The 27339-nt window shown below is 34.9% G+C and overlaps 1 protein-coding gene across 6 annotated transcripts in view; it reads left to right on the top strand.

The window, feature by feature from the left end:
- Positions 1-27339, top strand: part of PCNX1 (pecanex 1) — a 165441-nt gene that overhangs the window by 79610 nt on the left and 58492 nt on the right. For 2 of the 6 annotated variants that reach the window (XM_056134256.1, XM_056134262.1), the window contains 6 exons: positions 827-959; positions 6358-6542; positions 19273-19363; positions 20953-21010; positions 23415-23632; positions 25858-26011. In XM_056134256.1, the coding sequence (XP_055990231.1) occupies positions 827-959; positions 6358-6542; positions 19273-19363; positions 20953-21010; positions 23415-23632; positions 25858-26011 (839 nt within the window). The remainder of the gene's footprint in view (positions 1-826; positions 960-6357; positions 6543-19272; positions 19364-20952; positions 21011-23414; positions 23633-25857; positions 26012-27339) is intronic. The other 4 variants (XM_056134257.1, XM_056134258.1, XM_056134261.1 and 1 more) reach the window with 4 other exon arrangements.

The following is a 27339-nucleotide window of genomic DNA, read 5'->3' as shown; positions in this document are numbered from 1 at the left end:
ATTTAGTATCAAAATACTCTCAAAATCAAAATGTAATCAATTTAAGCCAGTGATATGATTTTCTCATTGTTGTCAACTTGTTTTTAGATTGTTCTTTATTGCTTTGGGATTAAGGTATGAGTTTCTAAACTTGCCATTTTTATTGGTTCTTGTTTCCTAATGTTGAGCGAACAGTGTACCCTGGATAGAGGGTTGAATAAAATTTGATGGCAGTAAACTACCTCAGAGTTAGGGTATATTCGTGCCATCTTGAATTGAACATTTAAAAACCTACTTGTGTAATATAGCAGTCAGAGTGTTTGGAAACACTATTTCTCCTATAACTTGTATTTATATTTGGCATCAAAATACTCTCAAAATCAAAATGCTACCAAAATGTTGGTGGAGGATAGCATGAGATAAAGTTAAGGCCTTTTCTCCGAGACATGAAAACAAAGTGTTATCATTGCTGCCTTTACTGGCCCCCTTCTAGTAAGACCCTTACCACCTTGTTCCTTTAGTCGGAACTGTTAAATATGGTCCTTTTTACGACTCATAATTAAAGGGGGATAGAAGAATGTGGAGTTAAATAAATAGCAAGACTTCTAGGAAAAGATTTAAAGCAACAGTTCTTAAAAAAAAAAAAAGGCAACTGAGATTAACTAGAAGGCAATGAGGCCAGATATCCAAAACATTGTTTTCAGAGAAACCAGTCTTTAAGTGCATGACCCATTCTCCTGGTGTATTTATTCCCTCTGCGGGTGGGAAGTCCAGGGAGTGGCAGGCTCGGCCGCTATTTCCATCTCTGACCGAGGCTCCTATTTGACCTAAGTCTGTCTTGATGCAGCAGCACAGGCCAGCGAGGAGGCGGTGTCATTTCGCCGTGAACGCAGCACATTTAGGCGCCAGGCAGTGCGGCGCCGGCACAATGCAGGGAGTAACCCTACCCCTCCTACATTGCTCATCGGATCACCCCTAAGGTATGGTATTTTAAAGTTCCACCAAGCTTAGCATGCATGTATCAGACCTTCTGACCTGCTCTTGTCAGTGCCAGGAAAGCATTTAAGCGGCTTCTTTCCCCTCCCCCCCTCCCCGTTTTCTCTGCTGTACCTTCAAGCCCTTTCTCTGCATGTGACCTGGGCCTCTTGCATTGTGCATGCCTTATATCGCACTGTTGGAACAGAAGCAGATAGGGTTAGCCAGTTTTAATTCCAAAATACTCTTTAGGGCAGTCATGGAACTATACGTACATGGAGGGGCCTTACATTAGCTTCTTTCTATTTTTACTTTTTTCCTGCTCCAAATTAGCATCCACCGCTCACCCTTCTGTTTTATTAAGCGTGATCCAAGTGGTGAGCATGTTGAGGAATAAAATACATAACTGGACTTCCGTCAGAGGAGCTAATTTGTTGAATTTCACTAAATAAATAAATTTTATATTATTTGAAAACTGGCAACTTACAATCATCAAGACTAGTAAATGACACAAAAGTAAACTATGGTAAATACTGTCAGTTAGACATAAAACTGCTAACTGTTTTGATTAACTGTTTTGATATCTATGAAGAACTTCTCAACTTACGCAGTTTACATACTGTACAGGAACAATTTTCCAAGGCTCCTAATTAAGAAGGAATCTATAATATCAAAATTAAATTCCATTAAAATTTCAGTAGTTTCTTTTTTTTTTTTAAGGGGGGCTTCGAGGCCACATCTCAGGACTACACTCCCTGGTCAGTGCTTGGATGTTACTAATGGCAGTGTTAGGGGACCATATGAGGTGCTGGGGATTGAACTGGGGCTCCTGCATGCAATGCATGTGCTCCAGCCCACTGAGCCATCTCTGGCCCCTAAGTAGATGTTTTGTTCTAAGTTGTGTCAAATGTCCTGAGCCTGTCTTGAATCTGAAATATAAAATTATTCAAAAGATATGTATTTTACTAGTAGGAATATAGATGTGGATAAAGCTATTTTGCCTGTGTTTTTTAAAGCAGTGCCTGCCTAATGTTATACCTCATACTTTAATTAATTCTTTGTCAAGAAAACTTTATTACTTAAATGATTTCTACCACATTTTCATTTTAAATTGAAAATGAAGAGCCTTTGAACACATGGTTGGTTGGAAGAGTAAGCCGTTCTCCTGATTAAAATCCTGTTCTTCAGAGCATCATTAAAAAAAAATGCTGTTTTATTTTTTCTTTCCCTGAGATTTTAATGGGGAGCAGGGAACAGTGGAATTTGGGCCACACTCAGTGGTGCTCAGGGCCCACGCTGGAGACCTTTTGGTGCTTGGGTTGGCTGCATACAACCAGGTACCCCTAAACCCTGCACTATCACTCTGGCCTGTATTTCCCTAAGATTTCAGATGACACTTTTCTAGATTTTATGTTAAAGCCGGGAACTTAATCTTTATGAATCACGTTCCTGTTAATCTTGCAGTAATATATATGTTCATAAAAAGTAGTTCAGACAAAGTTTACAGTATAACAATGGAAAGGGACCGGTTGAAAAAAAAAATTGGTCTAGAAACCTTTACTGAATACCTTTGCTTTTTGTACGCCCTCTTCTGCTGTGTCCTTTCTGTCTCTTTCTTTTTGCTAAGGTAACTTTTTTTCTGCTGAAAGTTTGTGCCTAGTCCCAACCTGCAGTAAAAGCAGTGTTTCGTTTTACTATCTCTATTTTGTGTTTTTCTAACTTCTGCTTTTTGCTCCTTGAATAAATTCTTGCCATAGTCTCTTTGCTTTTCAACTGATTCCATGTCTTAAACCTCATTTAAATGTTCTTTCCTTAGTCTTTAAAAAGCCTTCTCATTCTTTGCTAAGAGCCTGCTGATCTCATCAGACAAATGCTGACAGATTAGTTTTTTTCTCTTCTTGGTGGAATATTAAAGAACTATATTTCTCACCTTAGCCAGTCACATAGGAGTTCTCCATGTTTTTCTAGGATTTTACTACATCACCATTCAAAGCATAATACGGTATAAAATTACTCGTAAAGGCTCACATTAGAAATTTGGAAAATTATCTCATTGGCATTATGAGATTCCAGTTAACTAACCTCATGATAGATAAAATAAGGTAAAATTTAGTTGTGAGGAATTATGAAAAATCCCAGTTTTATAAAAGCATCTTCCATAATTATAAAAATATTTAAGTAAGTATATTGGTGTTAATCATTTATGAGTTACAAAATCTCATCTTTAAATATTAGAGGGCCTGGTCAGGTAAAATTTGTAAAAGTTATTTGTTAAAAAGAAACATAATGGATGTGATAGCGCTTTAATTATAAGTAATATATAAATACCACTAAAGACTTAATTCTAAGTAAACATCTGTATAGAAACTTGGTAAAATACATATTTCTAAGAGTTGGAAACAAGTAATTCCTAAAAAAAGAACTTTTGACCCTGTTGTGTGCCTGTTAGAATATCCTGTTAAGGGATTATTTTTAAAAGTTTTAATTTGGTTTTCTTTGTAGATAGGTTATATATAAACCCTTGCTATTTTTTGTCCGTTACTAGAGTTAAAAACAAAGATGAATATTTTAAACATTTATACGATGGTTCTGTATTTGTATTTAAAACTATAATTTTATGTCTTTTATAACTCTAGTTAATGGACTAAAGTGAAGAGAAAATATCAGTGCATTGGGAGATAAAGCTTTTTATATTTATTGTTAAAATATAAATATTTAATAAATATTTTGTTAAATATTGTATAAAAATTTTTATAAAAATAAATATAAAACTGAAAGATCAGTAATCAGCTAAGATCATTGTAATAGAAAAATCCATAATCAGAAATTCTAGGGACCATTTTGTGGTGCTCAGGAATGAATCCACCAAATACTTATTGCTTGTGTATGTGTTCTTTAAATCTGGAGATTCATAGGAATAATGGCATTACACTCTTCAGAGTTTACATTTTAGTTGGAATGACATATGAATATAACTAATAGTATAAAGCAGAACCTACAAGTGACTGTATTTCTATCATTGAAATTAGAATTATGACATTATTAAAATCGTGCATCAATGATGTTGGTAATTGATAGTTATGGACCTACATTTTTTAATTTTCCTGTGGTGTAAAATGGTTGCTACTTTTTCTTAAATTGGTAGTTTTGTTTTACAGTTGGTACTGTGGGAAAGATAATTCTTGTCAATTAACAGAATTGTTAAATGAGGTATAATGCTTAAGTCTTATTGCTTAAAATGAAGTATAATGCTCCATGGATTTTTGCAAAATTGACAATTTTGGCTGTTGTTGAAGGATTTTGAAATCAGGGATTTGAAAGACATAATCATTTTGTGAAGAGCCTTTGATGTTCAAGACCTGGATGTTTTCGACCACAAAGATTTTGGCTGATTTTATTCCAGAGTTGATTTATGCTTTTCCTACTATTCAGAAGTGTGTATATTTTTGTATATATTGGGATTAGTGTATTTTAAAATATATTCACATTCAGGGATAGCAAATGACCTTAATGGAATCTTTGAATATGACTATAAGTGAAAATTTTAATAGAAAATGAGTTCATTTTTATGAAATTCTGCTATTTCTGAATCTGAAGGGACATAGTACTTCACATTTTTATCAGAATTTTCACTCCTGAGAAATTTAGTCATTTTGGTAAGATGTAGATGTTTAGAGAGCTCCTGAAGAAGATGAATAGGTTTATTATATATACATGTAGGGAAGATACGAACACATTTGGTTCCATTAGTTCTCAAGATCATCTCTTAGTTTGCTTCTATTTTGCACGGATTCTATTCCATAGATGTTACTAAATGAATACTTTTTTTGGTGAATTCCCCACAGCCTCCTACCCACAATGTCAGTAAAGCATGGACAAGTCAGCATTTGGCCAACTTAGTATTTTCATGGTATACACCTAACTATGTCTACTTTTCATTGGCTCCTAAAGAAGCCTGAAAAATTGAACGTTTAAGATAGAGATTAATAGGGCCTTCTGTAGTGTTCTATGATCTGTACTGTCTGTATGGTAGACTCTAGTGAGCAGTATCTAAGTCCTGTGGTTGGTAGCTTTCAGCTTTGGCAGCTACTAGTTAGATTTTGTGGCTCTTGAGCACTTGAAATGTGGTTAGTGGAGCTGAGGAGCTAAAAGTTTAGTTACTTAAAATAGGCTGACATAGTTCCTGTAACAGACATTGTAGTTCCAGAGTATATTCTCTTGCCATAACCATGTCTGAAGCACACATAGAGCATTTTCTATTTAGTCTGTTTATTTTATGGCTACTTCAAGTTGCAGATGTCTTTACTGTCTGGGGGCAAATTAGTTTGTTCTACAAACATCAGAAAAACTCTTGCATTTAATGGATTAGAAAGAAGTTGAATCTTATAAAATAATGACTGCATGAGACCATCCTAAGTAGCATTTATATTTTTTTCCCATCAAGAGCTATAATTTTAGTAAATGGACTAGAGGATAGCATGACAGTTATACTCAATATGATTTGAGTTTCATCAATTTAAATTTGAATATTGTACTAAGAATTCTAAATTTTAATGTGCTTTGAAATAAACAAAAACAAGTTAATATAACTTAACTTTAGTAATTTATGATGAAATGCTAAATATTCTTTAATTTATGAAAGCTTATAATCCTGAAAGATTGCTGGTTTTTAATCTTTTTTTAAACATTTTTAAATCCTTGTTAATGAAATTGATATGGATTGAAAAAGATAATGACCGAATTTAGTAAGGGAACCTAAATACTATGATTGTGCACTTTTCATGGGAAAACTCTTTATACACTAATCACACTTCTTCCAGCATCATTGTGGTCTGTTGCGTTTCACTTGGCTGAGTCACTGTTATTCTGGTTCTCTTGCACTAGTTTGTGATTTTTTTTTTGATTCAAAATTGTCATCTTGGTTGCATTTGGCAGTGATTCTTTGGATTTCATGTAAAGGTTCTTCCTGTGAATTTGGGATGCAGATGTTTTGAAAAAACAAATTAGAATTACAAATCCGGGGTCATATGTAAAAGTATATATATTTTACTGAAATATTGAGGACCAGCTACAACTACATATATTTAATATGCTCATGAATTTTATGTGCTTCTGCCTTAATCCTTATATTAGAAATTTATTGCCTTACAGTAGAAAAGAGTAAGCTTGATTAATTAACACAGACATTAAATATTTACTGTGTTCATCACTATGAGTCATTTGTAAGGACCAGAAAATTTTAGCTGGCAGTATATAACCTATATTTTACAAAGTTTATTGTTTTTTCCTTCAGTTACATTGAAAACTTTTTTTTTTAAATCAGTTTTCTATATTGACTTCATTCTAGCTGTTGTTTTCTCTTTTCTTCCCTGTAATGTCTCCCCAATCCATGTTTTTTCCTAGCCTTCAAGATGGTCAACAAGGCCAGCAGTCCACAGCCCAGGTCAAAGTGCAGTCCCGTCCCCCTTCCCAGGCTGCAGTGCTCAGTGCTAGTGCCTCCTTGCTGGTGAGAAATGGGAGTGTCCACTTAGAAGCCTCACATGACAATGCATCTGCTGTAGGCGGCAGCAGTTTGCAAGATGAACTTGGTATGCAGGCCTTATGTAATCTTGGTGATACGAAACTTAACAGCAAAGAATGGGTAATAATAATTGCAGTTTTTTCTTGAGATAGTTTCATTTTGGAACCATGGGGCACCTTTTATAGTATTAGTCCTGCGTATTGTAAGGAGAATCTTACCTTTGTTTATTCCTTTTCTGTTTTTCTCTATTCTTAACTCTGCGTTTCCTTTAGAGCCTGTCCACTATTAACAGGTAGTTAGCAGTATTAATGTATGTTCATGCTTTAGTCTTCTCTTAAAATGGTTTGGGCACTTTTCTTGCTCCTTGGCATTTGTCTCAAGTGGGAAAATGTTGATATTTTAAAAATTATTTTGATTATGGCTTAAGGTCTTTGAATTCTGAATGTGTTGAAGAAAAGGCAAAGATGCTTTTTAAATGGTGTATTATTATGCAAACTTCCTTTCTGGTATTCTGTCGTTGATGTCAGAAGTCCATCACCTGTAGCAGAACTTAATGTAATTCTAAAAGCAGTATTCTGAGGACTTGATGACTCTTCTAATATTGTGAATAAGTTTATAATTTTTTTCTTTTTTCTATGAATACAGCTGCAGATATATATTGTTTAAAATAGTTAATTCTCAGGTTTGGTGTAGTTCAAGACCTAAATAATACATGTCCTATCATAGAGCCATTTGGTCATATCATTCATAATACTTAGTTTTATTTCTTTGTACATTTCAGTTTTTTGTTTATAATGCCCATTGAGAACAATTTAAGTAAATATAATGAAGATGAAAATCTTATTGCAGAAAAAATATACTTTGAAGGCATATATTTCCTTTTCATCATATCATTTATATATATTGTAACTACTCATATATCAATATGATGATCCAGTGGTAGTCTGATTAGAATATGTGGTGTAAAATGCCCACATTTCATATACTCTTTTTTAAACTCCATTTTATGAAATTTTTTAGTTACATTGAGATATTAATAAAAGATATGCAAATTGGGGAAATAATTATCTTTAGCAAATCTTTTGGAAATTCAAAATGTTTAAAATGACCATCTAAGATACTTACAATTTAAAATTGTCATCTAAGATATATATGTATAGAGAGGGATATTTTCATGTACAATGAAAATTCAGTAAAATATTTTTGAATAATTTTGTCTTTTGAATTTGTAATTTGGAGAGACATAGGCGGTACTTGAAAGTGTAAGGTAGATTACTCCAGTTGCTTGCTTTGATTGAAGGAGTGTTTTTTGTTTTAGTTGCAAACACATTTAGTTCATAACTTCTTACTGATAGTTCTCTGGAGTCAACCCAAGATTATTTTGAGCTAAAGAGAATTTACTAGTTTGTATATATAAAATTGAGCTCTATTAGTTTTACTTTTTGGGTTTAATATAGCCAAAATAAAAGGCTTAATTTTAATCTAAAATCTTTTAATTTTAATTTTGTTTTGTATTCAGGGATCACTCCTAGTGCAGCTCTGCAAGGACTGTGCTGAGGATCAAACCAGGCTTGGCCATATTAGCAAGCACCCTTCCTGCTGTACTCTCTCTGGCCCTACGCTTTTGTGATTGTTTGCCTGTGAAAAGTCAAACATAAAATGAAACATTATTTCCCACCTGTAAATTTCATAGTTTGGGCTGGAGCGATAGCACAGTGGATAGGCATTTGCCGTGCATGCGACCAACCCGGCCAACCCGAGTTCAATTCCTCCTCCCCTCTTGGAGAGCCTGGCAAGCTACCGAGAGTATCTCACCCGCACGCAAAGCCTGGCAAGCTCCCTGTGATGTATTCGATATGTCAAACACAGTAACAACAAGTCTCACAATGGAGACGTTACTGGGCCTTCTCGAGCAAATTGATGAACAACGGAAGGATAGTGCTACAGTGCTCTGAAACTTAAGTAAGCTTTAATTGTGAAATTCCATCCTTAAGCCTGTCTAGGTTATTGAAAATTTGTGCTTATGAACAGTTTTGACATAAGACAAAAACCTTCTTCTGAGTAGAGGCAACTTTGCCATCCACTGGTGAATCTTCAGACTTTTTTTTTGAAGTTTGTATTTTCTTGTTAACTGGTTTCTGACTTCTAGTTTTTGGCCTGGTAGCTGAATGAGTATTAAGCAATCAATGAACAGTATATATACCTGTTCCATAGCACATAAAGCTAACCAAAAGATTGTGAAAATGAATTGCAGCTGAATTTAAAAGAATTGTAGACACTCAATTTTATAATATATTCCAGTAGAATATTCTTGTGTTATGGTTCAAGTTTCTACATGATTTTAATTAACAGTAATAAAAATATTTTATGTGAATGAATTTGACTACTATATATTCAAGATGGTTAAAATCTGAGCTGGAGAGACAATGCTGGTTTAGACACCTGCCTTACACTGTCAACTCTGGTACAACTCTAAGTGCTCTAGGAGTGATTGCTGAGTATACAGTCAGGAGTAAGCTCTGAGCACCTCTGGGTGTAGCCCACCCAAAATTTAAAAATTTGGGATGGTCAGAATGTTAGTGTGTACCACGAGATTCCCCAAAAGTTTGGAATATTTATAAAGGATTTTTTCCTTCCAAATTTAGCTTCTTTTACTAAACATTTTACTGTAACAACATTTATGTCAAAATGTATGTGGAATACACGCATACTAACTTTATATAAAACATAACATTCATAAATGCTTATACATGTATAGTCATGTATATGTATCTGATGTATGTGCATGTAATGTTTGTTCACTTACACATATCTCACTGTATCATTTTATCACTGTCATTCTGTTGTTCATCGATTGTCTCGAGCAGGCACCAGTATCGTCTCCATTCGTCCTAGCCCTGAGATTTTAGCAAGCGCCACATTGGAGGCTCTTTCAGGGTCAGGGGAATGAGACCCATCATTGTTACTGGGTTTTAGCATATCGAATATGCCACGGGGAGCTTGCCAGATTCTGCCGTGTGGACAGGATACTCTTGGTAGCCTGCCGGGTACACATATCTATGTAATATAATTGTTTATTTTTATACTGAGGAATACTCTTCGGATTAAAAGAAACTTGCAATCAGCCATTGTTTATGTTATTTTTCATAGTTGTTTCTTATATCTGCTCTGTGGTGTCGGAATACATAGCCACATCCCTTTCTTAAACACATCTAAACCCAGAGGACCCCTTCCCCCCTTAAGTTTTTAATGAAATTTCTTTAGAAAGATGTGAGTGGAAAGAGAGAAGGACGTATTCAAGAGAGAACACAGGCTTCTCCAGAATGGAAATAAGCAAAGAAACAGAGAAAAGCAAGTGAGATAGTGTTCAAGGGAGAACACTGGTTTGAAGAGCAAGCTGAGAAACTCTTTCTTGGTTGATCTTGATTAGTATGTCAAGATTACCAAGTAGGCAAATTAGATATGTAAAAATTTGTTACGAATAAATTCTTTTAAAAAAAAGAATATTATTCGTAGCTTATTCACCAGGAAAAAAAGTATTTTTAACTTCTGTATTCAGCAGGCATAATCATTAATCATAATCTTAAAAAGTGAACTATGTTTCTTTTAGAGTCTAATAGGAAAAATGTTGATGGATTCTTTTTTTAAAAAGTTCTTTATTTTTCATGTTCATATGTTCAAATGACAGTGATGTATAAATTTTGAAATTAAACATTTTGAATAATATTTTTATCAAAGAATTTTAAAAATTTCTCAAAATAACCATTTGTTTAGAAGAATCCTTAGGGCTGGAGAGAAAATACAAGGGGTCGGGCTCTTGCCCTATGCATACCTGGCCTGTGTGTGATCCTTGGCACCCTGTATGGCCTCTCCAAGCCGTACCAGCAGTGATCTCTAAGCACAGTCAGGAGTAAAATTTAAGCACAGCCATTGTGGCCTTAAAACTAGAAAATAATAAATATAAATGCAGAGTAAGTGGGCTCTCTAAAACACCTTGGGTTCTAATCTTCAGTTTCTGCTGTGTGTCATAGAAAATTTTCATTCATCAAAATAGAAGTTATATTCTTTTTGCAAAACTTTGATCTTGTTCTTGTTTTTTAGTGTGAAAATTCTGTTTTATTTTTTTCCTTTGATAAGGGGAGGGACATCATAAAGAATACATAAATGAAAGCAGAATTTCTTTTTTTATTGAAGCACTAAAAATGCTCCATTATCTATGGAAGAAAGAAGTGCTAAGCGGTTTGACAATTTTATAAACCATTTATTCTTTTAATAAAATTAGAATGTACTTTCCCCTTCCTTATAATACAAATACAAGTTTATTACTGGAATATATCAATACTGGTAAAATATAATGAAGAAAACTTGAGTGATATAAAATCTCACCACTCAAAGATTATTATTTTATCATTTTCCCATCCTGCCTTTTTTAATGCACACATGTATATACTTTTCCAAAACAGAATTTGAAACGTGTGAGTTTTTTGCCTTGTGTTTTTCACATACCACTTTTTTTGTATTATTAATTGTCCTTTAACTTTTTTTCAGGTCACTGCATGATACTTTATCACTTAGATGTGCTTAAAATCCAGAACCAGACTTTAGTATCAAGCTATATCACTTACTAACCATTTACTTTGGTCAAGTTACTTACTGTTTTCTCCCACTTCCTCAGTCTGCTCATTTATTAAAGGGGCACTAATATTATCTACTAAACAAATTTCACAAGTGGATTATATCAGAGTGTGCAAAAAGTTAGAACAGTGAAAATAGTAAAACTTATATAGGTACTATTATTACATTAAGATTTATAATTTTTTAACCATTTGACCAGTCCTTTATTTGTCCTCAAGATGATTCCTGATATTCACTGTTGTAATACAAATTTCATTGAACATCCTTATGTAACCCTTATTGTATACCTGTGATACTTCTCATAGGATTAATGAATTAAAATGAAGCCTCAAGTTAAGAAAAATAAACATAATTGAAGTCTTTATATATGCTGATAGCACAGCGGGTAGGGTGTTTGCCTAGTGTTCAGCCGGCCTCGCCGAGCCGGGTTCAATTCCTCCACCCAGTTGGCCTGGCTGAGCCGGGTTCGATTCCTCCGCCCCTCTCAGAGAGCCAGGCAAGCTACCGAGAGTATCTCGCCCGCACTGCAAAAGCGTGGCAAGCTACCTGTGGCGTATTCAGTATGCCAAAACACAGTAACAACAAGCCTCATGATGGAGACATTACTGGGCCCGCTTGAGCAAATTGATGAACAACGGGAGGACAGTGGCAGTGACTTTATGAATAAAATATTTACTACTATATATATGATACCTGGCAGGCCTTGTGAATATTGTCTCCACGAATATTAAAAATAATCCTATATGAAAAAGTTTTATGTATTTACTCTAATCCTAAGCACCTGCATATAATTTCAAGTTTATTATTATTACTTTTGAAAGTTTTTGATGCCTGAATAGCTTAAAATTTTTGCAGAAAGCAACAGGCACTGGTTGAGATAACTATTTGTCTTACTCATCTGTATTGTAAAAAACCTCTTTGAAACACTAGACTCCATAGATTATTTTCCAATGTTGATATTTTTTAGATTCCAAATTAAAGCTTATTTATATTTGCATAGTAGGAATATAGATTAAATCTTGAGTGGGCCACATCCAGCAGTGCTCGGGGGTTACTCTTGACTCTGTGCTCAGGAGTTTTTCCTGGCGGTGCTCGGGGGACCGTATGGGATGCCTGGAATCAAACCCAGGTCAGTCACGTGCAAGTTAAAGGCCCTACCTGCTGCACTGTCTCTCCGGCCCTGATTTTTTTAAAGAAATACCCCTCTCTCCTAATCAGTGACAGAAATGAGAGAAGTTTTTAATTCTGCCATCACAGTTTAATAGGAGCTGTTAACCTTTGCATAGGTTTGTTTTATTGTCTTCTAATTATGTCTTCTCATTTTGGTCCACACCTACTGTACCAGTTGTTGACATTTCCTTGAAAGTAGGAAAGGCACTGTTGATGGTGGTGGCCGTGACGTGTGTCAGAGACAGCCTTTGTCTTTCAGATTGTGACTTGAAAAATGTTCCTGTTGTTTTCTCCAGTCCCTTTAGTCCATAGACAGTTACATAATTTCTGTTTACAAAAGGGATATGTCTAATGAAGGGGACACATGCAGAGGAAAACTCAGAAATTACTAAAAGGAGTAAGAGGATGAATCCTGGAGATAAGAGAGATACGAATGACCTACAAAAAGAGTTGGGGTTTTGTTTAATTTTGTTTTGGAGCCATACCTGTCCGGAGCTCAGGGCTTGCTTTTGTCTCTGCCCTCAGGGATACTTCTGGTGATTCTTTGGAGGGAACCTTATGGGGTACGGGGTTCACCTGCAGGCAAGCCAGTACCTTATTTGCTGTACTACGTCATCACCCACCTCCCCCCAAAAGTTGAGTTTGAAAAAATGCAAGTGACTTGCAGTCATAGGCAAGCAGCTTACACTTCAAAAATGGTATTTAAAGGCAGATTGAGATATTTTTCATGTATTGAACATGTGGTGATATCCGTATTGGCAAAGTCCGGAGAAAGGAAAAACTAAAGAAATACTTTTGGGAAGCTAAACAGAGCTATGGACCAAAAATGAGCATATCCTTTCATCCACAGATTTTACAAGTATGTAAAGATATCTGTACATGGATAGTCAGTGAAAAACTCTTAATTCTCTGTAACTAGAGACCCCTGAAAGAAACGATAATGCTTCTTTCATTAGCTCAGACTTAAACAAGGAAACTTTAGAATGTGTTTCAGGAAAATAGTCCATTTTTCTTGAGACTCTCTGTCTCTGTATTGTTCGGAATATTGAAAGTTGACAGTGACTTATCATTGGGAACTTCATTTTATATACTGCTTTGACTCTTACCATACATCAGATTTTTTTATGTGAAGTATAAACAAAGTAACAAATGTCACTATTCTTGGAAACTTGGATTAGTATATGGTGAAATTTCACTGATGATATGCCGTTTTATGCTCTTTCATCCTTCTTTCACCTGTGCCTGACCTGTATGAATGTTCTTAAATCAGTTTTGTTAAAATGTAATGTTTGTTAAATTGCATATGTTTAGCACATGCAATTTGAGTTTTAACAGTGGTGTACATTCACTGTGTGGACTAGCGCAATCAGGATGCAGTACATTTTCGCCATCTTCAAGAAGTTCTTTGCGACAGTCGCATTCCTCACTCCTCCACCACAGGCAGCCACTAGATACTTCGTATTGTTAATGTTCCTGCTTCTAAAAAGTTCTTATAAGTGCAGTGAAACAATTTTTTGTTTTGTGCTTAGCATTTGCCATTCATCACATTGTTGTGTTAGTCGTTTATTCCTTGTTGGCATTATTTTATTGTATGAACATGCTGTATATTGCTTCTCCCTTCAGCTACCATGGGTGTTTGTATTGTTTTCAAGGTTTTACTGTTGTGAATAAAACCTCTAAACTTTTCAGCAGTGGTTTTACATTCCCAGCAGCAATATATTTGAGTTCAAGTTCCTGTTTTTTTCTTACATTTGTTGTTGATGACCTTGAAAATTGTAGCCGTTGGTTGGTTGTACAGTGTTTCCTTACTAATGTTTAAGTTTATAGTTCTCTTACAACTAAGATGAAGAGCATGTTTTTATCCGCTTTTTGGCTATTTTTAGATTTTATTTTGTGAAGTATATCCAAGTCTCTTATTGGGGTTTTGTAAAAATTGGAAAAACATTGATTATAACATATAAGAGTCACTGAAAATCATCATCAAAAAACAATGTGGATATATACTACAATAAGTTCACTAATGGAAAAATTACTATAGAGGTGTAATAGTTATTTTGATATTTTAGATACAGCTAATTTGTCAGAGACAAATTGAGTATCTTTTCCTCCATTTTGTGACTTTTTTCTGTTGTTAATGGTAGTGGTAATGTCATTCAATATCATTGGTACGCAGTATTTTGTAAAAATAAGGAAAATAATTTGTCCTATGAAAGAAAATGTTGGCAGATTATGAAATTATAATAGAACATGAACTTGTGCATTCTCTTTTGGGAGATTGACTTTATCTGGAGATCAGGCAATAGGAGAGACAGTTAAGAATTAAAATGTGTTTACTCGAACTAGAGAATCATGGCCATTTTAATAAAATATATTTGTATTTATATTTATGTCTCTTAATTATTAATAAAATATAAAATTTACTGTCTATATCGTTAAATAAAGATACCTATTTTCCCTTACAAATACTGAAAAGCTCTCTTTTAAACCAATCTCTTCCTTCTCATACTTCTTACTTTATTATTCTTGTGATTTAAAAACCTAGCATAATATTACCCAGTTCAGAAAGTACAAGTTCCCAAAATCAAAATTTTTTTATTACAAGTGGCATGGTAACTTGACTTCTATCAAACATAGCACAAGAGTTAATGAAGTTTGAAAGCAATTTTTTCAGATGTGGGAAAACTACACCTTGTGTGACAAGTCCAACTAGATGCTTCTTATTTGTAAATAAAGTAAATAATCATGTTTATGTGTTTTCTATGGCTGCTTTCATGCTATAGTGCCTTGCTTCTTGAATTCTTACAATAGAGACCCTCTGACCCACAAGATATAAATATTTATTAACTGGCCCATTACAAAAAATGTTTTGATGATCTCTATCCTGGAAAAGCAACTGCACTAACCCCCCTCTTTAGCAATGAATTGTGTCATTTTTTCTCTGGGTGAAATGCACGTGTCAACAAAGTCTCAGAGTCTTAAATAGCTTCTCATATTCTTAAAGACCTTAAGACAGAAGCCTTAAAAATATAAAAATATATTCACTGAGATAATGTTGTAACATAATGCTTAAGAAATAAAGCACTTTTTGTAGACTAAGTTAGTCGTGTAAATGCATTAAAGCATATATATGGCAGCTTTCTTTGTCTCTGCCTTTGTAGCCCTTCTCTGCCATAAAAGCTTTACTGCAAAAGTGATGTATCAGGTTAATGCAGTGTATCAGGATTCACCTTGCTAAATGAGTTTAGTTCAAGAAATTGAAGGAACCTCTTGGTTGTTATTGGAATATTAGGAAAACCCTAGGAATCATTGGGCCTGATACCGTCTTCCAAGACACCAATATAAAATGTATAACCAAAGAGGGCTTTCTTAGGTGGTTATTAGTCTTAAAATCAGTATGAGCTTAACTTTGTGTCTTGTGGTTAGAATTTTTGTTGATGGGAGTATAAGTTAGAGAATTCTGTTATTTCTCATGTTTTTTATCAGTATTTTGCCAGTGTGTGTTTTGTGTTTGTTTATTGCATTATTCATGTCTTTTGGTCAATGCTTTGAGTTTCTTCTTCTTAAAGTCATTATGCGGTTTTACCCATCTTTCTGCTGTCAGTCACTTCTGTATTGACCTATAGTTAATTTGAAATTCTCTTACCTCCCAAAATGGGTATGGTACCTAAATTTAATTTTAATACAGAAGTTATTTTTGAATATTAAAAATTGAGAATAACCAGGTACTTCACTTTGCGGCAGATATTGGCGGGGTGGGTACCCCTGGTAGTTCTCAGGAGCTTCTGGGTTTCTCCCAATGGTGCTAGGGGTAGAAAGAGCCCGATTGCATGCAAGAAAAGTCCTTTATCCCTATACTGTATGTCTGGCTCCCCAGATACCTTCATTTAAAAAAAATCTTTAGGGATCTCATAGCCAGTGCAATTAATCTGAAGTTCTATCTTCCAGTCTTGTTTATTTTTTCAAAAGCCAATATTTTAAAATCCTGATATAGTCACTCAATAAGACATAATTATAAGTGGGAGTTGGATTTCAGTGTGTTCACTAGTAGACATGAGTCATATGAGGATTTAATTGTTTTGTTGATGTTCTACTTGAATATTATTTGCGACTTTCTATCATTGCAAATAATATTTAAGTTGAAGTATAATATTAATCTTAATAGAGATTAGTACTAAGATAGGGCTATCAATAAAGGCACATTTGTATTTGGACCTAAAGATTAACTGTGATTATGATTTTAATCTCAAATATATTTGAACTTGCTGCATATTGATACAGACTTAAGATAATTATAATCTTTATAATAATCTTTATTATAACCTATGTAATATACATTTTTCCCCCCTTTGTGGTTATTTTTGAAGATACCTTGAGTAGATTGCCATTAAATTTTACTAAAGTTTTACTTAAAAAGTCCTAAAGGTAATATTTCTTAATGAAATGCTTTCCTGAATTATTTGTCTTCTGAATAAAATTTGTTGTTTTTGAAGAGAATAGTTCCCAAGTGCAAAGATAAAAAGGGGCGTATCTGTTGTTATGGTATAGTTAAATTGAGTCTATTCCATGAAGCTTTAATACAATGTTAGTTTGTTCTCGTGTATATTGTGTGTATTTTTAGAAACTTGAATCTGTATAATGTTAGTAGGAAGACAGTATATTTCTTTTAAAAATGCACTGTTAAAGTCCATACATAATTTTTTAAAATTACAACTGCTTTCCTTAGACCTATTTGATGCAGCTCTTTATGGTTCTAAAGTTTACTGCTTATTACTCAGTGGTTCATAAGGAAGCACTCAAAGTTGTAGTTTTTGCAGTAATAAAACAGTTTGTTTTTTTTTTCAGCTTTCTTTGAAAAGTCTTCTGGACAACATGTTTTATTTTTATATTTACTTAAAATGGTACCATATATATTTCATACTAAACATCTATGCACAAAAGACAACATGATATAAAGATTTTTTACTCTCCTGTTTGAAGTTAAGCTAATTTTTTGTTAAATTCATTGCATATAAATATTTTAAGTACCCTAATAATAGAACTTGCATTATTAAAAGTTCCTTGGAATTATTACATATTTAAAACATGCTTTTAATAGTTGAAAGCGATTTATATATAATTAACTTATCTATAAAATAAAATGTGTTTGATACAAACATACACATTCCATTCTTACTGAATTTCACAAACAGTAGCCAATGCCCTCTCAAATCTATTATTCTGCCATTTATTCTTTAACACAGACATAATTATTCTGCGTTATTCAATCTGGTTTCAATCTGGTATTTACTTATTAATAAAAGTCCACCTTAGCAACACAGGTTTTTTTTTAAATTATGGTAAGTGATAAAAGTATAAAAAGTTGCAGTTTTTAAAATTACATTATTTTTAGTTTTTAATTTTCTTATCTGACAATTTTTGTCACTTTTCTAAGAAGTAACCAAATTGGCAGTATATGTCATTTCTCTTTAAGTCCTTGTTCTGGTTTTTGTTAGAGGTGCTAAGAGATTGGTGACTATTAGATGGTACTAAAAAATATAGTTTTAGATAATACACAGACTGAATAATACTTATTTTAAAAATACCAGCAATTAAACTGCTCATTTCACTGAATACTTTTCTCCCTAATTAATCTCAAAAGTATATTTGCTACTATAGAAAACATCACAATAAAATTAAAATTATATATATTCTATCTTTATCTATAGCAAGTACTCAATCTTATTTAATAAGGTACTTCCCCCACTTCGATTCTGTCTTTTTTAAAGAATGAATTGTTGAAATGTTCTGTGAAATCCTTAGGCATATTATTAGTATATTCTGACAGTCTTGTCACTTTTCAGGGATTTCACATATATAAAAATCATTGTATACTATTTCCATCATAGCATGGAGAAGAAATCATTTAGCCCTGACATTGTTAAATTTGCCTTCCTCAATTATAACCTCAGTAATTCCAGGTGACTAAGGAAACATTCTAAAAGAAGCATTGATTTGACTCGAATGATTGTAGAACTTTAGACCTTTGGTCATTTCTCTGCTGGAATTTATCTTCATTTATGTATGTTCTGCCACCATCAGTGGGCAAAGTGAAGATCCACTTTGATTTTTAAATTTCATGATCAAAAATAAGTAACTTTTAAAAGGTTTTATTTTAAATCTATGTATAATTTACAAACATTATAATACTAAGCCTTTTATCAGTTTGGTAAATATTTGGCTATAGCAAATGTTGCCCCTCCCCCATTTCCAGAGTGTTCCAGTTACCATATAACTGGTAATATTTATTAAGTACTGTAATTTAATTATCAGCCACATTGCTATGCTGCATCCAGTCTATTGAACTTCTTCAGATCCAGAATCATATAACTGGTAATATTTATTTAATATTGTAATTATCAGCCACATTGCTATGCTACATTCAGTCTATTGAACTTCCTCAAAGTTCATCTTGACATTTTGCATTTCTTAAAGATCAGAACAAAACTATGAAGATAAGCATGTGAATTTATTGTCCTGTAATTTGGGTCACCTTGAAGCATCAGTAGCTTTCCAAATGACCACATATTTCCCAAACTGTGGTCAAGTGACTTTTCGGTAATATTAAGTTCATTTTTAGGGTTGCTTAAATGGAGACTGTGCTGGGAGGAAAAGCTGACAAAGCTAACAAAAAATGACCTATTTTTAAATTAATTTTTTTTTTCTGTGCCAGGCAGTGAATTCGGCCTCACACATAGGAGGCATGCTACATCCTTAGGCCTTTAAATCTCTTACTTTGAATGTCTGGTTATGTATGTCAACATTTTGCCTCAATGTCCGGTATTCCTTTCCACTTAACATCTTACTGAATTATATATAGATTGTTGTTTTAAGAATATTTTGGGAGAAAGGTTACAGTGTATTAAAAAATTATAAGAGATTTAGAGTTTAATGTATTATGTAGGAAATATTCTGAGTATTCTAATGCCTTTCTAAAAAACTCATTTATTTGCTAGGTAAGTTCTCTTCTACACTTTATGAGACTGGTGGCTGTGATATGTCACTTGTGAATTTTGAACCAGCAGCAAGAAGAGCATCTAATATCTGGTATGTGTACTATATGGACATTGTTTCTAATTGTTTATTTTTTCCATGCTCATAACTTTTGGTGTTGAGATGAAAATATTTTCAAATTGACATAATTTATCATACTGCATTGTCATACTGCATTTGTCTTCAAAGAGTCTTAAAAGTGGAATTATTTTTTGTTATGAAAGAAAGAAAACCTTATTTTTAAAACAAAAGCTAGTTTGTATTTAAAAATATTAAGTACACATTTCCTTCTGTAACACATATTAGTGGGGCTGATTTCCCATGATTTCTTTTTGTGGGAGGAAGGGTGAGGAGGGGAGATTTTTAACATTTTGAGTCACGCCTGGCAATGCTCAGAGGTTATTCTGGTTCTACACTTAGGAATTGCTCCTGGCGGTGCTTAGGGGACCATAATGGATGACGTGGATCAAACCTGGGTCGGCTGTATACAAGGCAGATACCCTACCCACTGTACTATCACTCCAGCCCCGAATGTCACCTTTTTTTTAAAATGAGCAACTTTACTTTTGTTTTAAAACTTGCTAACTGCTGCAAATGGGTGGAATTACTTAAATTTAAGAGTCAAATATTAACATTCACTTTTAGAATAAGATAATGGGCATTTACAAGAAAAGCAATAAAAAAATTGAAACTTTGTATCTAGAATATAATCCATTACAAAATGTCAGTATTTTGTTTCAAAGTTTTTAATCACATTCATCTTTTCAGGTTGTTACTTTGAAATTAATTATTGATTCTTTAGGGATTTTTTTTGTTGTTGCTGACAAGAGTCATGATTATTTTTGGATTTCCATTTAACAATTGGTCATGCCTATTGAAATGTCACATTTCTGTGGGTAGTTTGCTTAGTTTCTCAGACTTTGAGCGACATTTAAAGCAATAGGTTCATGTAGTCACTTAGCATGTTGGGAAAAAAAGCCAAAATATTTACACAACTGTACTAAGTTCTAGAATTTACTCTGTTAAAAATTATTAAATTGGAGGATTAGATATTTTCATAATAGTTGAACTAATAGGGGGTGGTGCAGTGGATATTTAATATGTTGACACCAATGCATACCACCAGTGGCTCACACCTAAATGTGGTTTAATTAACAGAATTGTGGCACTGGTGTCAGTGTGTTAATATATTCAGGAACAGTTTCTTCTTCTATTATAACTATGATGAGGTCTCAAGTTTTGAAATCTAATCTTGACTGAACTGTGGAAAACGAATTGATGTGTTCTGTGTTATTATATTATAGCTTAAATTGATTATCATTCTAGGTAATGTGTTGATTGCACTCAAATATTTTTTATAAAGAATCTCATGATAGTGATACTGTATGTTACTGTTGAGGAAACTGAGGTATGAAAGATTAGATAATTTATACAAATTCTCATTTGAGAAAAAGGTTTTAAGTAGATATTCTAGCCCAAAGTTCTTATATTCTTAATCACAGATCTAGGAAAATACTATGTTTCGTATTGGAGATTTTATGGAAAAGTGATAGCATTGTAAATATCACCTAATTGTAAAGGATTTATTTTTCTTTCTATTCATTCACCAACTATTCCCTAAAGTGTTTCTCATTTTATTTTAGTGATACGGATTCTCATGTATCCAGTTCTACCTCAGTTCGATTTTATCCACATGATGTGGTAGGTTTTACTTTATTTTATAAATAATGTCTTTTCAGATTAGGCAGTTATGCATATCAGAAAATCTTGACAAAGTTACAGAAAGTCAGTTTTATGGAAAATTATAGTGAAATTATTTTTGTAAATCCTTTGACCCCACCCACCCTGTCCACCACCACCTGCTCCCACCACCAAAAAGCCCAGAAATTTAATCACTACTTATGAAGCTCTAAATACACTTTTGAGTGTATGTAAAGGTTCATTGTTTATCAACACCATATATCTGGTTATAGCATTTCAAATCATGCCGTTTCAGAAGTGTACTTTGAATATTAAGGATTTTGTGCAGTTATGTAACAGTTAAATAATTTTTAGTTATTGATATACCGATGGGCTGGAGTGATAGCACAGCGGTAGGGCGTTTGCCTTATGCGCAGCCAGCCCGGCTGAGCTGGGTTCGATTCCTCCGCCCCTCTCGGAGATCCCGCAAGCCACCGAGAGTATCTCGCCCATACGCAAAGCCTGGCAAGCTACCCGTGACATATTCAATATGCCAAACACAGTAACAACAAGTCTCAAAAATGGAGATGTTACTGGACCTGCTCGAGCAAATTGATGAACAACGGGAGGACAGTGTTTGACAGTGTTTGTTTGATATTACCAATATGTGTATGTGAGACTTTGTGACCATGTAACACTAAAAATATGCCACATGAAATAGAGAGAAACTTTTAAACAGGCAACACTATCTTTACTATAAAGATGTAGCTGTTGAAGTTAGAAAGGATGAAACAGTTGAATCTTCATAAGCAATACATGAAAGTACATTAATACGTTCAGCACCAAAAGGATTATTAGCAGCTTCCAAAGCATGATGTTGTGAACATAATTTTAAGATCATAAATGTTATAAATGGATGTAACTGGCATGTAAATATATTTCAACAAGTGTGTATTTGGCAGTGTCTGGAAGCAATTTTGCTTGTCACACCTAGGGAAATACTACTGGTTTCTGGTAATTGGAGGAGGCCAGGAATAAAGTTACTCTTTCAATGCAGATAACACTGCCCCCACAATGCATCTGATTGAAAATATTTGTGGTGCCAAGATTGAAAAAATGGGAAGGATAATTAAAAAAAAAGTATTTGGGAGAAGTGCAGCTGGCGTGTAGAGATAGAATACCCTGTGATTGGAAGCAAACAAAATTGAGCATATCAATATATGTGTTTGAAGAGTCAAAACTGGCCCTATTTTTTTCTCTTTAGCATTTTCTGAATGCTACAAAGAAAGTAAAAATGGGAAAATGATTATTTTACTGTTGTCTACAGTTAGATTTTTTTTTTTCTTTTTGGGTCACACCTAGCGATGCACAGGGGTTCCTCCTGGCTCTGCACTCAGGAATTATTCCTGGCGGTGCTCAGAGGACCATATGAGATGCTGGGAATCAAACCCGGGTCGGCCGTGTGCAAGGCAAACACCCTACCCGCTGTGCTGTTGCTCCAGCCCCATACAGTTAGATTTTTAAATGTTATGAAAGCCATTCAGTATCAAAATCCTAGCCAGTGCAGTGTTCCATTCTGTCAGTCTGTGATTCTTACTGAAGAAAAGGAAACTTATAGTCTGGCAGATTAATAAATTAAATCTAAAGGAATAAAATGTGATCATTTTCTGTATCGACTCATATGAGCATCCATCCTAAACTAGAATGTGGGGGAGGGATTTGAAACCACTGCAGTGAGAGTCTATAGGAAGAAATGGGAGTTGAGAACATTGAAAAGATGTAGAGGAGTTTAAATGTAACATTGGTAAGGAGGTTCATAGGTCAACGAGAAAAGTCACATGTCATAAGAATAAGAAAAGCCACCAATGATTCACTGTAAGTGATTTTTAGTTTTTTGAGGGATTGCCCAAGAAGTCAGTACTAAGGGGCCATCCTGAGTGGTACTGGGACAAGTGGGTTGAACTCTTCAAAGTTAGGTCAAGTTGGTGTGGTGCTGTTGGAACCCATCATTTCTGGAGCCCTCCTCAGTGGTGTGTGGAGGCCTCCAGAGCTACACGTGGCAGCTTTGGTGGCCACGAAGGGACAGGGGATTCAACAGGGAGCCTTGTTCATGCAAGCAAGTCATGCACCCCGATCCTTGAGCTTTTTCCCTACACCTCATAAGTGATGTTAATAAGTTTGCTAGCTGCATAATTCTAAGATGCTAAGATTTCAAACACTTTTCCTAGTATTTTTCAAAGGTCCTATTGTTCTGTTCATTTTCTGCTGTTACTGTCTATGGTTTCTCATGATGAAATCTCCACTAAAAGTAGACCAGCGTAGAGAATTGAGAGGGCTTTAATAATCTGCATGCTGATTGAGTAGCCCTTGAAGCATGATTTCATTAAAGCTATTTTAAGCCTTTCCAATGCTGACCTTCTTTTAGCTCTCTCTTCCTCAGATTCGATTGAACAGACTGTTGACCATAGATACAGATTTGTTGGAGCAGCAAGACATTGATCTAAGTCCTGACTTGGCGGCTACTTACGGCCCAACAGAAGAAGCCGCCCAAAAGGTCAAACACTATTACCGCTTCTGGATCCTGCCGCAGCTCTGGATCGGCGTTAACTTTGACAGACTCACACTTTTGGCTCTGTTTGATAGGTGAGAATATAATGTAATAAAGATTATTACAAATCTACATAGATTTATTTGTAAATGAATTATACACAATGACCCACTTTTTTTTTTAACTTGTTTACCATGTTGAAACATGTTTTTTGATTTTGTTATAAATGTGTGGGGAAGGGTGTGGTTGTTAGGGTCAGAAGGAACTTTCCAGCACTGCTCAGGGTCCTGGGGTCTGTGCCAGCCAGATAATTCAGTGCTTGGGTTGGTGCTGTGGTGGTGCTTTGGCCACACTGGGTTGTGCTGGGGGGACATTTGGTTCCAGAAATCAACTTCATCTTTGAAGGCTTCATCTTTGCTAGGCATTCACTCTAACCCATTGAGCTATCGCTCCAGTCCTAGTTTGTCTTCCGAATATAAAATCTAAGTTTAAGTTAATTTTATCCAGATTTTAATTCTTAAATCTATTAAAAACTTATTATACATGTATATATACTTTATTTGACAATTAGGTCAATTAATTATTTTATAACAAAGTTATATCTAAAAGAGCACTGTAGCACTACACTGTCCTCCCATTGTTCATCGATTTTGCTTCAGCGGGCACCAGTAACATCTCCATTGTGAGACTTGTTACTGTTTTTTGGCATATTGAATATACCACAGTAGCTTGCCAGGCTCTGCTGTGTGGGTGGATACTCTTGGTAGCTTGCCAGGCTCTCTGAGAGGGACAGAAGAATTGAACCCCAGGTCAGCCACGTGCAAGACAAACGCCCTACCCACTGTGCTATCGCTCCAGCTCGATGATTATCTAAATTTCAAAATTTAACATCAATATCCAAAAAAGTGACACCATCACTTGGCAATAGAAAAAAGACTCAATTCAAAGGGCTGGAAACATGCTTTACTTGTGGGGTCCAGGGTTCCATCCCTGGGCACCACCACTTGTGACCCAAAGAAGGAAAAGAAGAACCAGAGTCAGCACTTTCTAGAACCACATGAGAAAGTTTCTCCTGGGCTCTCCCAGAAACTGCATGGACACTGCATGGGGGAGCTGCGCTCCCACCCCATCCCACTCCACCTCACCCTGGCATGGCAGCTGGGCAATGACTTACCATTAGCTCCTTGAAACCCAAAACACTCCTTTGTTCTTTAAATACACAGAGACATTTCAATGAAATGTTGCTCAAAAGAGCTGAAAACCTTTCTTCAGAAAATTTGAGCTTCTCTAGGCAGACAAAGAATCCAGCAAGTCATGTTCTTGCCTTGAGCTCAGTTGGACCCGGGTTCAATCCCCAACACTGCATACGATGCCCCCTTCCCCAACATCACCAGCCTTCTCAGGAACAAGTCAGAGCCCTACAGGCAGTGAGGTGTGGCCCAAGAACAAAGGCGTTAGGAAGAAAGGAAAATTTGAGTTTCTCATAAATCTAAATAGGGCTGGAGCGATAGCACAGTGGGTAGGGCGTTCGCCTTACAAGCGGCCAACATGGCCGACCCGAGTTCGATTCCTCCGCCCCTCTCGGAGAGCCCGGCAAGCTACCGAGAGTATTCGATATGCCAGACACAGTAACAACAAAGTCTCCAATGGAGACGTTACTGGGCCCGCTTGAGCAAATCGACGATCAACGGGAGGGCCTTTACCATAAATCTAAATATAATAAAGAATGCTATGTTCAGAGTTTAAGATAAACTAATTTCTTAGTTTACGAACTAAGAAATTAAACAACCAAACTCAGTCCATCATAGATTAAAATCAGCTATCCTTTCTTCTTTAATACTCACTCTTAAGTTAAAAAATATTTTTTAATATACATTAAAGTATAAATTCACACTGTATATTACAATTAGAATTTTACAATTCACTATAGCTTGCTTCAATTTGTAATTTTCAAATGAATTTCTTTTTCAATATAATCCAAGCTCGGAGGATAGAGAATTATTAGTACACTGGGTAGGGCATTTGCCTTTTATATAGCCAACTTCATTTTGATCCCTGGCACCACATATGGTCCCATGAGGGAATGATCCCTGAGTGCAGAGCCAGTAGTGAACCCTGAGCATAGTTGATTGTTAGCCTCCCATTACCAGCCCTCTTCCCCACAAATCAATGTAATCCACCCTTATTCAAATTCACTTCAAAACCACATCTCAGTAGGCATAACATGAGCTTTTTATTAGCATCTCTTCTGTGCTGATTAGTTGATTATACTGATGATTTGCTTGTAAATTTTACTCATACATTTCTTTTTAATCTTCAGAAATCGTGAGATCCTGGAAAATATATTAGCTGTCATCTTGGCTATTCTTGTGGCATTTTTGGGATCTGTTCTTCTCATACAAGGCTTCTTCCGAGACATCTGGGTTTTCCAGTTTTGCCTGGTGATAGCCAGCTGTCAATACTCACTGCTTAAGGTACCAGCATCTCTCTTTTTTTTCAGGCTACAGAATAACACTTTGTTAAAGACAGAAGGTTTCATATCATGCACTGAATTATAATAATACATTTTAGTTTTCAGATATATTTTTCAGATGTTTACTATATATTACATGTGGAGCACAATGGGCATATAAACTTCTTAAATGGCATGAAAAACTGTTAGATTTACAGTTTTAAATTACCCCTATTAAAAATATTTGAGTATTGTAGTTTAGAGTTTGCATTCTTGAAATTAACTGCTGTTAAATTTAGCGCTTGCCTATATTTTGTCTTCTGTTTTATCTGTAGATAAAATTTATTTAAAATTATTATTGCTAGATATAAGACTAACACTTATATTTTTGTAAGAGATTGGTGTCCTTTTGCTGCTGTTTTAATAGTTTACAAGTTTAATAGTATCTCAAAAGCTGTAAAATACTTAGTTACTTGAAACTTTTCCCCAATGGGGAAATCCAGTAACATTTTTTTTTGCATTTTTTTCAAAAATCTGTGTCTAAACATAGGCTGTTTTCTTTACCTTTCTCAGGTAGTCTCTACCTTTGCTTGTTTTGGCTATTTGTTTACTATACAAGATGAAAATCCAGGTTCTCCCATCATATCTAGTCTTTTTTTTTCATGCCATCAGCTTTAAAGAAAAAAATTAAAGCACTGTGATTTATAGTTATTCATAGTTGAACTTTAGACATAGAATATTGCAGCACCGATCCCACTACCAGGGTCAGCTTCCCTCCACAAGGGTTCCCTCCTCCTTCTCCTCCCTGTCTGTCCTCCTTACAGGTACATTTCTAAGTTCACTTGTTAAAGCTTTATGCTGTCAGCTTTTAAAAAAATTTCTCTGTGTATGCATAGACACCTGTGTTCATCAATACCCATCCATATGTTCTTTACTCATTGCTTTGCTGAGAGTCTTTGTGGTTATCGCTGGTTTCCCATATGCTAAAATCTATGTCCTTTTCTTTGACTTCTTTCTCTGAGTGACACATCATTTTATCCCCATGAATGCTATCTTGTATTTGTTTCTCCTCTTTGTTCTATGACTGTCATTGTCTGGGTACTTCACCTTGGCACTTGGGCAGTACTTGGGCCTGGAGTGCTTTGAGGCCACCAGAACTACACCTGGTCGTGCTGGGAAGAGCATGAGGTATCATAGGTCAGAACCAGGCCTCACACACGTGAGGCTTTAATTCCACCACCTAAGCCACATCACTGGCCCTGTTCTCCACTTATGCTACCCTGATGGTTATTCTACTTCTCAGACAAGTCTGTTTTCCTTTGTCAGTGCTTCTTCTTTTGATCACTTCTT

Source organism: Sorex fumeus, unplaced genomic scaffold (assembly GCF_029834395.1).
Source record: "Sorex fumeus unplaced genomic scaffold, SorFum_2.1 ptg000098l, whole genome shotgun sequence".
In the NCBI taxonomy this organism is placed as follows: Eukaryota; Metazoa; Chordata; class Mammalia; order Eulipotyphla; family Soricidae; genus Sorex; species Sorex fumeus.
The sequence above is the reverse complement of the archived record's forward strand: the minus strand, read 5'-3'. Positions and strand labels throughout refer to the sequence as shown.